This window comes from Lutra lutra, chromosome 1, assembly GCF_902655055.1.
Source record: "Lutra lutra chromosome 1, mLutLut1.2, whole genome shotgun sequence".
Lineage (NCBI taxonomy): Eukaryota > Metazoa > Chordata > Mammalia > Carnivora > Mustelidae > Lutra > Lutra lutra.
In genome coordinates, this window is record NC_062278.1 from 60,580,587 (window position 1) to 60,597,905 (window position 17,319).

Consider the following 17,319-nt stretch of genomic DNA (forward strand, 5'->3'; position numbering starts at 1 on the left):
ACCAAAGAGATAAAGGATCTGTACTCGAGGAACTACAGAACACTCATCAAAGAAATTGAAGAAGACACAAAGAGATGGAAGACCATTCCATGCTCATGGATCGGAAAAATAAACATTGTTAAAATGTCTATACTGCCTAGAGAAATCTATACTTTCAATGCCATCCCAATCAAAATTCCATGAACATTTTTCAAAGAGCTGGAGCAAACAATCCTAAAATTTGTATGGAATCAGAAGAGACCCCGAATTGCTAAGGAAATGTTGAAAAAGAAAAAACTGGGGGCATCATGTTACCTGATTTCAAGCTTTACTACAAAGCTGTGATCACCAAGACAGCATGGTACTGGCACAAAAACAGACACATAGACCAGTGGAACAGAGTAGAGAGCCCAGATATGGACCCTCAACTCTATGGTCAAATCATCTTTGATTTGACAAAGCAGGAAAAAATACCCAGTGGAAAAAAGAGAGTCTCTTCAATAAATAGTGCTGGGAAAACTGGACAGCTATGTGTAGAAGAATGAACTTGACCATTCTCTCACACCATACACAAACATAAACTCAAAATGGATAAAAGACCTCAACATGAGGCAGGAATCCATCAGAATCCTAGAGGAGAACATAGGCAGTAACCTCTTGGACATTGACCACTGCAACTTCTTTCAATATATGTCTCCAAAGGCAAAGGAAACAAAAGCAAAAATGAACTTTTGGGACTTCATCGAGATCAAAAGCTTCTGCACAGCAAAGGAAACAGTCAACAACAACAACAACAATAACAACAACAAAAAAAAGAGGCAACCCACGGAATGGGAGAAGGTATTTGCCAATGACACTACAGACAAAGCACTGATATCCAAGATCTATAAAGAACTCCTCAAACTCAGCACACACAAAACAGATAATCATGTCAAAAAATGGGCAGAAGACATGAACAGACACTTCTCCAAAGAAGACATACAAAATGGCTAACAGACACGTGAAAAAATGTTCAACATCACTAGCCATCAGGGAGATTCAAATCAAAACCACATTGAGATACCACCTTATACCAGTTAGAATGGCCAAAATTAACAAAACAGGAAACAACATGTGTTGGAGAGGATGTGGAGAAAGGGGAACCCTCTTACACTGTTGGTGGGAATGCAAGTTGGTGCAGACACCAACTGAGGGTTTTAGAAGGTGGGGAGGGGGTTGGGTGAGCCTGGTGGTGGGTATTATGGAGAGCACATATTGCATGGAGCACTGGGTGTGGTGCATAAACAATTATTCTGGAACACTGAAACTAAAAAGAAATTTAAAATTAAAAAAGATAACTGATTAAAATATTTACATCTTTTCAATATTTAATATTTAAAAATAAAATACAGAATTAAAATAAAGGAATATTTTAAAACTATTTAATCCACAAAATTAGTTTAGTTAAATTCAGTTAGGTACATGTACTATGTAACATAATATTAATATCATAGGTAAAGTTATAGCATGACACAAAACACAAATGCTGGGAGGAAGAAATGGATGTTTACTATTTCAAGACAATTATATTATATGTGAAGCATCATAATATCACTTGAAGGTAGAATGCAATTAGTTAAAGAGATATACTATAGATCCTATAACAACCACATGAATAACAACAACAAAAAGTGTTGTAGCTAATGAGGATATAACATAGTATCATAAAAATTAGTAAATTCTCAAAGTGGTAAAAGGGGGGAAAGGGAAATATACAAGAAATAAAATATGAAGGAAAGTAGAAAACAAATAGCATATTGATAGATTTCAACCTAAGCATATCAATAAGCAAATGTCAATGGTCTCAATCTGAAATTAAAAACAAAGATGTTCGGGGCACCTGGGTGGCTCAGTGGGTTAAAGCCTCTGCCTTCAGCTCAGGTCATGATCCCAGGGTCCTGGGATCGAGCCCCGCATCAGGCTCCCTGCTCAGCAGGGAGCCTACTTCCTCCTCTCCCCGCCCCTCTCTCTCTCTGCCTACTTGTGATCTCTGTCAAATAAATAAATAAAATCTTTAAAAAAAAAAAAAGATGTTCAAACTGGAGAAAAAAGACAAAACAATTATATGTTGCCTATAAGAAACATACTTTAAATATAAAGATAAATAATTTAACAGGAACATAATGGGAAAAGATACATGGTATTAACACTAATTGAAAGAAATCTAGAGAGACTGTATGAATAAAAAACATGGTAAATTTGAGAGAAGAAAATATTACCAGAGATAAGAACTTTATTTCATAATGATAAAGGAGTGAATTCATAAAGCGGATGTAGCATTCCTAAAATTTTTTACCTTTATACCAGAGCTTCAAAATATGTGAAGCAAAATCAGATAGAACTACAAGGAAAATGAAACAAATTTACAATAATAATCAGAGATTTTACTAGATCTCCTCAATAACAGAAGTACGTAGACAATCAACAAGTACATAGAAGATCTGAACAACACTATCAACCCATTGACATTTGTTGAACACTCCAAAGAAGAGAAGAATACACACTATTTTCAAACATACATAGAACATTTACCAAGTTAGTCCTCTATCACAATCACACACCATGTCTCAATAAATTTGAAAGATCTCAACCCATCTATACAAAATATGTTCTCTGATCACAAAGGAATGAAATTAGAAATCAATTATAGAAAGATATCTGGAAAATCCTCAAATATTTGGAAATTGAATAGCACATTTTTAAATAATCCACAGGTCACAAAGCAATCTAAAAAAAATATGATGTATTTTGAGCTAAATGAAAATTAAAACCTTCACAAAAGAAGATTCCAAGTACACATGACTCTCTTAAGCCATTTTAAAAGATATTCCCAGTTATACACAAATTCTTCTAAAGTAACTAAAAGGAGGGATTACTTCCTATCTCAGTCAGCTCAGGCTATTATAACAAAATACCATAGACTGGATGGCTTTAAGTAACAGATATTTTTTTCTTACAGTTGGAGAGGCTGGGAAGCCCAAGATCAAGGTGCTGACCAATTTGGTTCCTGATTAGATCTTTTTTATGGCTTGTAGACAGCTGTTTTTTCACTGTGTCCTTAGTGGTAGAGAGAGAGATCTTGCCTCTCTTCCTCTTTTTATAAGGACACTAATCCCATCATAGATTCCTCATAATCTTATCTAAATTATCACCTAAAACTGTGGCTTCCTGACACATCACATTGGGGACTGGATTGAATTTTGAAGGGACACAAACATCAGTCCATAACCTTGTGCCAACTCCTTCTATAAAACCAGCATTAAGTTGATACCAGATAAAACAAGGGAAAATATTACTGGAAAACTACAGATAAGAAGTGACCATAGATGCAAAAATTCAAAGGAAAATTTTAGCAAATATAATATAACAATATATAAAATAAGGATGATACATATATCCAAGTGGAATTAAATCCAAGAATGCCAGCTGATTTAATATTTTGCAAAAATCAATATTATCATATTAAAAACTAAAAGGAAACAATTTTTGATCATCTCAGTTGGCACAAAAAAACCTTGCAACATCAAAGATCTGTTCCTGTTTAAAACTTTGAGAAATGAGGACTATAAGAAACACTCTTCTACCCAATAAAGGGCATCTGAAAATAAAACAAAGAAAACAAACAGAACCCAGCAACTAACATTGTATTTCATAGTGAAAGTCTACATGCTCTGCCCCAAGACCAGGAATAAGCCAAGAATGTCCACTTTCACTACTTCTCATCAACATTGTACTAAAGGATTTAGCCAGTGTAATAAGTAAGCTTGATCTTGGGTTAAAATAAATACGTATTTTATTGTTCCCAAAGAGGTCTTAAAACTCTTGTAATTTCCTGAGTGATAGAGATGAGAGGAATGTCCTTTATTATTCATAACAAACCCCTTTCAATCATACCTGTGTTTATGCTAGTGAGTGACCTTGATCAGCCTCTGAATACCTTCAGGAAAGGGGACTTCTTGCCAGAGGAACAAACCACATGATTACAGAGTTGGAAACTTCAGGCCTACCCCATGACCTCCAGGACCAATAATTTAGTCATCAAGCCTACACAATGTAACCTGTATAAAAGTCCTAAACAAAGGGGTTCAGAAGACTTCTGCTTTGGTGTATACATCCATGTGCCAGGAAGGTGGCACACTTCAAACTCCATGGGGACAGAGTTCCTATTCTTGGGAACTATTCACACCTGGTCTATATACATCTTCATTTGGCTGTTCAGTATAATAAACCAGAAATAATAAGGGTGTTTCCTTGAGTACTGTGAGACATTATAGCAAATTATCAAACCTGGGGAAAGAGGTGTTATTGGAACCCCCAATTTGTAGCCAGCTTGAATGAAAAGTGTGAGTAATGTAGAGACCCACCACTTAAAATTGGCCTCTGAAGTAAGGGCTGTCCTTTGGTACTCATCCCTTAATCTATGGGGTCTAAGTTAATTCTGGGTAATTCAGGTCAAAATTGAATGAAATTGGTCATCCAGTTTGTATCCAGAGAGAATTGGAGAATTGGTTGGTGTTGAAAATCCACAAGTGTTAGAAATGTTGTGAGTAGAGAAGCAGTTATTTATTAAGTAAAACAAATAAAAGCCATCCATATTGGAAAGGAAGAAATGAAATTGTCTGCATTCACATGCATCATGATCATCTATGTAGTAAATCTGACAGAAACTTCAAAAATTATTAGAACCACCAAGTACATTTATCAAATTTACAGAATATATAAGGTCAACATACACAACTCAACTGAATTTTTTTTTAAGATTTTATTTATTTATTTGATAGGTAAAGAGAGAGAGAAAATGAGGGAAGGATGGGCAAAGGAAGAGGAAGAAACAGACTCCTCGCTGAGCAGGGAGCCAATACAGGGCTTAATCCCGGGACCCTGAAATCATGACCTGAGTCGAAGGCAGAGTTGAAGGTAGAGCCATCCAGGTGCTCCATCAATTCAAGTGAGTTTTTATATAATATCAAGGAAAAATTAGAAATTTAAATTTAAAAAATAATATCATTTGCAATAGCATCAAAGAGTATGAAATATAGTATTTAGGGTTAAGCCTGACCAAGATGTATAAAAACTATACACAAAAAAATTACAAAACACTGCAAAGAGAAATGGGAAAAGGCCTGAATAAATGGGAAATCTACTATGCTCATGGACTGGAAGAATTATTATTGCTAAGATATCAATTCTCCTCAAATTGACATAAACTTCAACATAATCAAGTCACAATCCTAAAAGTCTTCTTTGCAGAAATTGATAAACTAAGTCTAAAATTCATATGGAAATGGAAGGTACCTATGATAGCAAAAAAAAACTTTGAAAAAGAACAAAGTCAGAGAGCTAAAACTACCTGACTTCAAGATTTATAAAGCTACAAGACAGTATGATATGGCCGTAACAATAGACAAATAGTTCAATAAAACAGAACAGAGTGCCCATAAGTAGGCCCATACAGATGGGCACAAATTAGTTTTGACAAAGATAGAAGGTAATTTACTGGTGCTGGGATATGCACATGAGTATCAAAATGCAAAAAAAAAAAAAAAAGAACTTCAGTCTTTTATGTCACAAAAATGTCGTATGTCATACAAAATTCCATCAAAATGGATTCTAGACCTAAATGTGTAACCTAAACTATGAAACTTCTAGAATAAAACACTCTAAGATTTTGTGATACCAAAAAATTTTCTTAGTTGCAATACCAAAACTATAATCCATAAAAGAAAAATGTCAATAAATTATTCATCAAAATAAAAAAAGTCCTCTTTTAAAAACAAAACAAAACCAAAAACATCTCTTCAAAAGACACTGAACACTATGAAGAGAAAAAAAGAACTTGTATTCAGAATATACAAAGAATTTTCAATAAAGAGAAACTGTACCCCGGTTTTTTTTTCTGATTAAAAGATATTTGTTGGGGCGCCTGGGTGGCTCAGTGGGTTAAGCCGCGGCCTTCGGCTCAGGTCATGATCTCCAGGTCCTGGGATCGAGTCCCACATCAGGCTCTCTGCTCGGCAAGAAGCCTGCTTCCCTCTCTCTCTCTCTCTCTCTCTCTCTGCCTTCCTCTCCGTCTACTTGTGATCTCTGTCAAATAAATAAATAAAATCTTTAAAAAAAAAAAAAAGATATTTGTTATCAGAGCCTATGAATTATATTGACTACCCAGTTTTTCTAAAGGAGAAAAACATTTCAGCATTTACCAAAGAAAATATATGAGTGTTAAGTAAGTTTATAATAGGACAGTCATCAGTCTTTATGGAGATTATATTAAAACCACAATGAGAGATAATTAATACATAACACTGTATTCCAACTATACTTCAATAATAATTTTTTAAAACCATAAGAGAAAATACACATATACCATAATGTCTAAAATTAAAAAGACCAACCATACCATATATTGATAAAAATGCAGGAGAACAGGAAATCTCAGACATTGGTGGGAGGAACGTGACCACTTAGAAAAAACACTTTTGCAATTTCTTTAAAAGTTAGACAACTGCATACCGTATGATACAGCTATAGCCTTCACAGGTTTTTACCCAGGAAAATAGAAGCACAGGTCCACAAAAATATTTGCACAAGAATGTTTACAGCTTTATTTATGATGGCATAAAATTGGAAACAACTCAAATATCCATCAACAGGTAAACAGATAAACAAACTGGTATATTCATACAAAGAAATATTATTTAGCAATAAAAAGAATGAGCTATTAATGTGTGAACTTATCTCAAGTAATTATACTCAGTGAGAGTATAATACAAATAAATAAATAATATAAATAAATAATATATAAATAAATAAATAAATAAATATACTCAGTGAAAGTATAAAGAAACCAGGAATCCCCACCACCAAAAAAAAAAAAAAAAAAAGGAGCACATATTGTATAATCACGTTTATATAAAAATCTAGAATATGCAAACTGAGATATAGAAAGCAGATCAGTGGTTGCCTGGGGATGGAAGGAGAGCAAGAGTTTTGGGGTAGGATTATAAATAAGAATAAGAAAACGGGGATGATAGATAAGTTCATTATCTTGATTATGCTGATGATTCACAAGTATAAAACAAGGTCAAAATGTAATAAATTATATGCTTGAAATACGTGCAAAATTTAACAAATTGTTATATCAATTATACCACAATAAAGCTCTTTTTAGGTGTTCTGAAATAAAGCATAAACACTAATACATTTATATTACAAGGAATATCTTTTAAACTGGTACTCGAAAAAAGAAAGAATAGCAAAAATGTTAGCCAATCTAGCAAAGCAGGGCAAAGAAAAAATTGAAACAGGGCATGGAGAGTAAACATAGTAAACAAGATATAAAAATTAAGACTGTAAAACGGTGAGCAAATATGTAAGTAACCACAACAAATATGAATGGTTTAAACTCTCCCATTAAGAGTTAAAATTCTCAGAGTTCATAAAAATGGGGTATATATTTTCTATTAAAAAGCTGTAGTGGGCGCCTGGGTGGCTCAGTGGTTTAAAGCCCCTGCCTTCGGCTCAGGTCATGATCTCAGGGTCCTGGGATCTAGAACTGCATTGGGCTCTCTGCTCAGCAGGGAATCTGCTTCTCCCCCTCTCTCTCTCTGCCTGCCTCTCTGCCTACGTGTGATCTCTGTCAAATAAATAAATAAATCTTAAAAAAAAAAAAAAGCTGTAGCTGTAAAAGGTATACATAATATAAAATGTCACAGAGAATTGAAGAGAGACAGACTACGACATACCGGGCAAATACTAACTAGTGAAAGGATGGACTGGGCAGCCATGGAGATAAGGGGTTCAGATTTCCCATCAAGAGAGAATTTACCATTCACATGCAAGGAGTGTAATCAGATGATGCCCTCCAGTTGCTAAGGCCTTCAGGATCCATTTCAGCTTTTGAGCTGAGGTCATATACTTCCCAGCCATTGACTAAACGTTTTGCACTTCTGTACTTGAAAGATTCTTCTTAGAAGCAATCTTTGCTCCAGGGTTTCTCATTGGTTTGGCTAAGGCTTTGGGAGTTCTATGTCTGGATCTGAGGCTCTTGTATCCTGCTTCTTCCCCTTTCCTTTCATAGGTCTCATTCAGATCAGTGTCATGGTCTGAAGCCTCTCCCTTCCCTATCCTACTTCCTGCCCCTTTAATCTTTCACACATAGAACCCCTCTCTCCCAAATAACCTTTACTGCTCCTAATTCCATCTCAGCCTCTGCTTCCTGGAGGACCTAACTGACACACCTGTTTTAGTTTCTAGATTTCTCCTGATTCAGCAGGTCTAAAAAGTGGATCTGGGTAATTATATGATTTTTTTATTTCCCCACATAATTCTCAGGTTCAACCACATTTAGCACCCTTGTAGTGGAAGATTCTAATACATTTGTTTCCTGTACATCATAATTTAGCATTTGTAAACTATCTTAAAGTCTTTATTTACAGGGCAAATATATTCTATTTTGTTTGTTTGTTTGTTAAGATTTTATTTATTTATTTATTTATTTGACAGACAGAGATCACAAGTAGGCAGAGAGGCAGGCAGAGAGAGAGATAGAAGCAGGCTCCCCGGCGAGCAGAGAGCCCGACACGGGGCTCCATCCCAGAACCCTGGGATCACAACCCAATTCGAAGGCAGAGGCTTTAACCCACTGAGCCACCCAGGTGCCCCTACAGGGCTGTTTTGACATATATTATCAAGTTAAGGTGTAAACACAATTTTGCTTTTTTGTTTTTCAGTAATATTTAAGCAGGTATCTTTGAACCCAGTTGTTTGTGAACCTCATCCCACCCAGGAATGGACGAAGAATTAAGAAAAGGTCAAGGACAGGGTTTGATGTTTATTGTGTATTGCTTGGTAATATTTATATGGGGAAGCTTAATGGACTGATTTGGGGGCATACCTAAATGGTGTCAAAATGGTTTGGTCAAAATTATGTGCTCAATGTGATGAGATTAGTTTACCTCCAAAAGAAACTAAGAATCTTTTAAATGATAAAGCCTAGTGTAACCAAAATATCTGGAGGGAGGAAAACAGCAACAAAAGAACTGTCTTAAAGTTTCATGTGGCAAAATGAAAGAATGAATGGATTTTGTTTTAATTTCTACCATAATGAAAATTTTTAATATTTTTCCTGCTATGGAGAGCCAGACTTTTTTCATAAATTTTTATAAATAAAATATATTTTTCATAAACTTAAAAACAATATGTACATTCTTTTTTTTCTTTTTTCTTTCCTTTTATTTTTTCAGTGTTCCAAGATTCATTGTTTATGCACCACACCCAGTGCTCCATGTAATACATGCCCTCCTTAATACCCACCTCCACATTGTTAATACTGTATTCCACAGAAAAATTGAAGGCAAGAGTCATGTCATCCCTTGGCCATTCTCTTAGCACATAGACCAAATTCTATGGATATTCAAGTTTTTCATAATCCATATTTAGCTGCTCATATACTCAATGAACATTGGTTATTTGCTAAACACCTAACAATAAAATGTACATCAGGAAAATACACAATTTCAATTTATCACATCTTTAAAAACTATTAGGCATTAGCTATCAATCTCTATTGAGATATGAGTTCAGAAAGTAATTCCTCACATGTGTTCCCTCTCTCTTACTCCTGCTTTCTTTCATGACAGAAAAACACAAATCCAATTTCGTCAAACAGTGTAATTTTTATTATAATCATATATTACATTAGTTAAAAACAAGAAGTGGGAATTGGTAGATACTAAATAACAGTATATGGAAAGGCACATTCAAACACGTTTGAAGGGAATGTAAATTGATACAATTTGACATACCAATTCAATAAAAAAAAATGCACAAACCCTTTTGACCTGAAATTCCACTATATTTATTCCATAAATATACTTAAACAAATACAAAGAGATCTTTCTACAAGAAACATTCTATGTGGTATTACTTATAATACTGAAACAAACAAAACTTAAAGGAATCTAAATGTCTATCACTAGGACTGTAGTTAATTAAATTATGACATAACCATACAATGGAATTGTATAACCATTAAAAAGAATGAGGTAGCTCTGTTTCTTTGATATAAAAGATCTCCAAGACCTATCATATTATTAGCTCTCTATAAGTGCAGAAGAGCATCGTGATATGTTCCCATTTGTGTCTTAGCAAGGATATTTGTAGATATATGTAAATAGACCTATGAATATACACCCATACCTTGGGTGTACAGATGTATATACATAAAATTTTCAGGAAGAATACATAAAATATGTTGATTGTTCCTTCTACAGAGTTCTTTCTAGAGGAAACTCAGTTTCCATTACCTATTATACTAAATAATTTGAATATTTTATCATGAGCATTTGCTTTCTTTGTAATAATATCAGTTCTTCAGAGAACTAGCTAATAGCAGCTAATATTCTAAAATTTCAATTACAAAAGGATATGTATCCAAACTCTTTAAAAATCTCTATCTTCTCAGAATCCTTGAAAAGCTAATTCCAAAATAGGTTTTCCATAATAGAGCTCTAAGAAAATCAAAATAGTAGCTCTGCCTTATATTTATTCATTTGTTCTGCTGCTAGAATCCAAAAACTTATGAAGTATGGAGATACAGTCTATCAATTTTACTTTGTAACACCTGAGACCACTTCATTTGCTCACAGTATCATAGAGTGGATTGTTCTTCTCTGTGTAGCTGGCATAAGGCTGCATTTCTTCCTAAGAAAGAACTCAACGTCAAAAGCAATTCAAAAAAGCCAGAAATCATCAACTACACTTATGTTTTCCTCACAGGTGCCCCCAGATTCAGTAATCTACAAGAGTGCTTATATTTGTGTCTCTGGGCTTATATGGATATAAAAGAAGGACTGTTTTCTATTATTTAGTAAAAAATTTATTGATTATTTAAGTCTCAGTGTGAGATGGTAATGTGTGATGGTAGGAATGGAAAAGAATGAAGTAATATAAGAGGTATTTCAAAGGAGAGGATCACAGACTTGGTAAGCTACTGGTTATGAGATTATGGAGCAGGAGAGATTTAAGACCAATTAAGAAGGAAATGATGATGGTATGGAGAAAGAGAAGTCAAGAATCAGAGAGTTTTATGAGGGAGGAAAGACCAATTCAGTTTCTCCAAACGTTACAATCAAAATTTGGCAAATATTATGTGCTATATAGGATACAGTTCTTGAAATGAAAATGTGTTCAGAATGTGTATGAATAGTATAAGATAGATAATTGACAAAATAAGCACACCTGAGTATTAGCATTATAAAATTAGAATTTTTGCTTTTTAATTAAAATACTAATATTGAGGCAACTTACAAATTGCCTGGCTATATTTTGACATTGAAGCTTAAAATTTGCAAAAATACTTTTTAATATTATCTTACCTCCTCAACAACTGAAGTAGCTTCTGTTTTTTTTAATTTGCATTTTCTGCAAAAATAAAAATAAGCTGGAGTGAATTCAGAAAACATTGTTATTTAATTAAAAATGGGAAAACAAAACAGTATACTATTGACAAGTGTGGTTCATTTTTCTATAGAAGTTATAATAATATAGAAAGGAATTACCAGAAATAAGAATGCTACTGGTAGCTAATACACGTAAATGATATAATTCTTATCTGGGAAGAGGAGTGAACTTATGCAAAAGAATCCTGATATATGGGATAAATGTGACACATCTTTTTTGTTACATAAAATGAATTATTGTAATTCTTTACCCAAATAGAGAATAAAATCTGTCTCTACCAAGATATTGCCCTAAACAGTTTAATTCACTATGTTTGCATACCTAAGTAACCAAGTAAAATCCCTCTTGTCATTTAGAGTAGTCCAAATAGAACACCTTTAGGACACGCTTCTTGATTATGGGAAAGTTAATGTTAACATATTAATTTTACCCCTTCAATTCCGTATACCTTACCCCTTCTAGCCCAATAAAGCTGAAGAAAAAGCATAACTCAGTACCTGCAGCAACGGGTTTTCCAAAGCCCAATGGATCCCACAATGACCAAGGCAACCAAAACCAAGGCAAACCAAAAAAAGGAGGTTATATAAAAAGTAGAGTTTGGTGATAACTGGTCACCTGTAAACATAGACACAAAAGCATATGGTTTATCTGTGGTGCATCCAATGAAATATTATTTAACACTATAAAGAAATGAGCTATCAAGCCATGAAAAGACATGAAGGAACAAACTGAGGGTTTGGAAGGGAGGAGAGTGGGGGGTTGGGAAAACCTGGTGGTGGGTATTAAGGAGGGCACGTACTACATGGAGCACTGGGTGTGGTGCATAAACAATGAATCTTGGAACACTGAAAAAATAAAATAAAATTTTAAAAAAAGACATGGAGGAAATTTAAATGCATAGCACTCAGTAAAAGAAACCAATCTAGCAATGCTACATTCTATATGATTACAAGCATATGACATTTTGGAAAAGACAAAACTATGGAGATAGTGTAAAGATCAGGGGTTGCTAGAGGTTAGGGTGGAGGGAGGTATGAGTTAAGTGGAGAACAGAGGACCTTTGGGACAGTGAAACTGCTCTGTATGAAACTACAATGGTGGAGAGATACCAGTTCTACATCTGCTAAAACTCATAGAATGTACATCTAGAGTGAACCATAATGTAAACTATAAACTTTGAGTGATAATGTTGTGTTAATGTAGGTTCATTGATTCTCACAAATGTACAAGTGTGACATGGTTGATGTAGAGAGAGCGGGAGACCGTGCGTCTGTTGGGGCAATGGAAATATGGGAATTCTCTGCTGTGAACCTAAAACTGCTCTAAAAACTAAAGTCACACACACACACACACACGCACACACACACACGCACACACACACATAATATCACAGACACATATAGTTCAAGAATGTTTCATGGTTCATGAAATTCACTTCTGTGATTTTAAACAGTTCTGACTCATTAATAGCTCAAATCATCATTATAATAAATTGATATATTTCTGATTCTTGAGTGTTTATCAAGACATTAATCCTAAATCAATATTTTGTGGCTTTCAGGATTCATGAATGGTGACTTCATTGGTGGAGGCGGGGATCTGAAGACTAGATTTCTCAGTTACAGTAATAGCAGGGTGTTTCTCATCTCCAATATTCAGAAGTAAATAAGGAGTTGTAAAGGAGGTAATTGGAAAAACAATCTAATCCTGAAGCCACCTTTCTTCCAGGTCCTTCAAACTGACATGAATGCATGGCAGCAACTTTCAGTTATTTATTAACTCTGGCAACAATATAAGGCTCAGTTTGACAAGAAAAGTCAACAAAGGAATTGCCAGCTCGGGGAGGCAGGGGTTCTAAGACCTCACTGGGGCTGTATCATGAATGGGGCTGAGGGGAACAGACAGAGGTGAATGGAGGCTAAGCAGACTGGTGTCCTTTTCCTCCACATTCCTTCAACAGTTTGTTTCTAAACATTGCATTTTTCTTTTATTTGAAAAAGAAAAAAAATTTTTTACAGTTAAAATCAACATCATTGTCTTGAAACCCTCTCTTGCAAACTGATGCATGTTCTTTTGTTGGAAGTATGGCCACAGACACTGAAGATCCACCCTGCAAGGAGACAGGGAGGAGACCCCAGCACTGGCTGAGAGTGAGTGAGACAGTCCCTTCAAGTCTAAGCATCCATAACATGACAACATATTCTAATACCAGGTGGTCAGATTGCATACATAAGCATTACTCTCCTCAGTAAATACTGCTAAAAACTTTTTTAAAAAATCACTTTAATAATGGGTATTGGAAAATGGTGGTTTAAAGACATGGGTTTTTCTCTTCTCTCTTCTTAAACTTTGCTAAATCATCAGTAGGAAAATTTTCTAAGTCTAGACTACTTAAATATAGACAATGAACATGGATGAAGATAAGAGGATGAAAAAATTCAACCTCTTTTTAGGTGAAAAATTAACAGATGAAGGCAAATAATTTAGGGTAGAATAAGTAAGAATCTTAGTGTTCACAGAACACCAAAAAGACTCTAGAACAAGAAGGGCTAAATATATTAAATGGGATAAGTGAGGGGTAAAGTGTGAGTTAAAAGTTGGAAACTCCTTTGAAGGTCTACATTAAGAAGAGATAGGCTGCCAAGTCCACTCCCACCCTGAGCAGCCAGGTCACCATGTCACCACATCTTCCTAAACAGCAAGAAACAGGAAGTTTGCCCAGAAAAGATGAACTGGAGAGATTCCAGGGTCAAGGATACAAACGTAGTGGAGGGTGGAGAGGAAGACCAGACTGAAAAGAGATATTAAAGAAAAGTCTGAATTCTGAACAGTCTCTCTCTCTCTCTCTCTCTTTCTCTCTCACACACACACACACATACACACACATGTTCCCCTCTTGTTTCCTGCTCTCATCACTAATAGGTTTATCCCTCTAAGACAATAGACTGGAGAGTTATTTTCTGCAGAAACTGGACAATTTCAGAGAAAAGAATTTCAGATAACTAAAGAATCCATATTTTAAAAACTTTTTTTCATTTACTTCCTTTTAGCCTACTGAAGCTAACTAGTTTACAGAACCACCAACAGATGACATAGCTTCCAATAAGTTCATTTTTGAATGTTCACTTTGAAATTAATGGATAGCCAAGGATTACCAGAGAGTAAAGGAATGCTACATGCATAAAACAAAGAGATTAAAACTAGCAAATGTCTGGAGGCAGAAGGAACCCAGATTAAACAGACATGGAATCAAGCAGAGCACTGTGGGAGAGTGCCCAGGACAATAGTTGTGCAGCAGATCTAGTGACTACCCAGACCAGATTAGAACAAGGGTATATAAAACTCAAGAAGGGAAGTCGGCAAGAAAAAAAAAAAAATAGAACTGATGGATTACCCAATAAATTTGACCATGTGGAAATTAAGATTAATAGGAGTTTTCTAATTTTGTCACTGAGCTTAGTGATAATTAACAATAAGTACATATATTTTTAAGGAAACTAAAGATTAGGAGGTTATTATAATATATCCAAGAAATTCTAGGAAGAACCTAGAGTAGAAATCACAGCAAACTAAAAATTTGTAAAGAAAATTTATGAGTGACTTGATCCTTCTTCTAAAAGCACAAAGATATTTTTAAATACAATTTATTCTTCTCCTAAAACCGTAAGTATTAACTTAAAAGTACACTACCCAAGCCAACTTACTGCTTGTATAGAGTGGATATTAAATTATTAAATTATTTTTCATTTTACTTTATTAAATAATAAACTTCATTCTAAAATATGGCTTCTTGAAAACAAAATTCTGTGTCATTCTTCTGGATATAACCCTTAATTATGGAGGAGAAGGACAAAAGAAAGAGGGTGGGGAGACTATGCTAGAGTGAAATTCTTCACACTCTCCTTTTTCGTTCTTCTATAACTTCCCTGAAAGAATGAACATACAAGAAAACACTGGAATTACTAACCTGTTTTCAGCTCTAAGAACTTGTTGCCAGTCACATGGGAGACAGAGCAGGACACAGTAGACACCTGGCGGCCCTCCCAGTGGCATGTACTCTGGACGGTCACTGTACCATTGCCCAGCAGTTCTTCCTCAGTGTGACAATCTCCCTCTGGGGTCCAGAAGATCTGTGCAGATGGCTTCCCTGCAGCTGCCCTGCACACAATAGTTCCATTGCTGTCTTGAAACAGTGTCACCTTGGGGGGCACTGCAGAGAGGCAGGGGAAAATGCTTCAGGCTTAACACATGGGGTATGGAATACAGAGACACATTTGATTCAGTCTCAGATCTGGTTATGTGACATACCACAATATGTCATGCTCCTTACCTAACACGCGGAGGCAATATGTATGACCAAAATGCCCATCAGGTGCAGCCACTTCACACCTGTAATATCCGTCATGAGTGATGGCCACGGGGTCAATCTGAAGGGCAGGATTTTGATCAGGTCTGGACTCCCAGGATATTCTCACATCAGTACAGTTTCTTTCACTGGTCTCATTGTTGTCTCTCCTGTAGGCTCTAGTGCAGGGAGGCTGGTCTCTGGGGCTTATTGTCCATGTTACCACCAAAGCTGTGGAGTTGTCAGGAGGACAATGGAGCACAGCCTTTGTATCCACAGGTACGGACAGAGAAGAGTTAGCTGGACACACACACAAGGAGAATGATGAAAGATAAGCTTGGTTAAAAACACTTCAAGTATTACATTTTCCACAACATATTGCATAAAGTGTACTAACGCATGACTTTGATGGTCATCCTATTCCAAAATACTAGGTTTACATGAAAAAATTAAACATGCACAAAATGTGTATAACACATTAAACCTAATCCAAAGATAATCCCGTTTTTCTCCTGTATTTGTATTATTAGATAAGCTACATTTATATTATGTGTGAAAAATATTTTAAGGGCTTAAAATTGCCTCAGAAGGTTTATTGAAAACAAAAAAGAAAACACAATATAAATTAAAGGACAAAGACATCTAAATCTAATCCTTCAGTCTAAGAAGCTATTAGACTTATCTTATAACTCATACTCCTTCCACAGAAAGTGGAAAAATTGGTCATGTGCTTTCCTCCTCCTAAGTTTTGATCAGAGACAATAAATCAGTAGTATCAGAATGAAATGCCTATACCAAAGGGCACCCCTTTGGACAAACCCCCCAAAAAACTATCACACGGCATTCGGGTTGAACAAACTGGACTTTCTTAAACTACTCTTTATTTGGAGATTCACAAAGTCAGTAAAATAAAAAAACCAACCTTCCTTCCTTCCTTCCTATTCAATCACACATATACTGCCAAACAGTCTAACTGTGAACTTTGTTTACAGATCTTGTTTATGTTTTACCTAATTATGAGGATTAAATGAAGAAGGTTACTGCTTTTGCCCATCTTCAGTGTAAAAAGTTAGCCATGAAACCTACAATTATTCTCCAATCTAGAAGCTCCAGCTCTCCCATAAACACTCATAATGCATCCATGACTGGCTTTGCTGAGAGAGAGTTAAGGGTATCAGGTACAACATACCTGCAACCTGCGTGAGTGGCAGTGAGCTCATCACCTTAATAGGAGCAGAGCCAGCTGAGGTGGAGCAAAGTTGTTATGTGGATGAAATTCCTAATGCTAAACTGTGCATGTGTGGTCTCTCCTCTCCTCCTTTGGTTCATTTGCCTCTTCTGTGATGGACTCAAGCCCTTGCATTTCACAGCTAAATCAAGATCCCATAGCTATAGGAAGCAAGTGGGGATGGATTTTAGAGCAGATCTGAGAGGCAGTTGAATCCATGTTCCTTCCCCCACAGCAAGTGTGTCCCTACTCTGTGCACGGGGACCCT

At 35.5% G+C, this 17,319-nt stretch overlaps 1 protein-coding gene across 1 annotated transcript in view; it reads right to left on the reverse strand.

The window, feature by feature from the left end:
• Window positions 1–9,672: 9,672 nt before the first annotated feature.
• Window positions 9,673–17,319, reverse strand: part of LOC125097220 (cell surface glycoprotein CD200 receptor 1-like) — a 31,538-nt gene continuing 23,891 nt past the window's right edge. Inside the window, 6 exon segments of the mRNA XM_047724856.1 lie at window positions 9,673–10,653; window positions 10,656–10,719; window positions 11,394–11,439; window positions 11,976–12,093; window positions 15,446–15,688; window positions 15,809–16,123. Of these exon segments, the coding sequence (XP_047580812.1) occupies window positions 10,595–10,653; window positions 10,656–10,719; window positions 11,394–11,439; window positions 11,976–12,093; window positions 15,446–15,688; window positions 15,809–16,123 (845 nt within the window). The 3' untranslated portion in view covers window positions 9,673–10,594.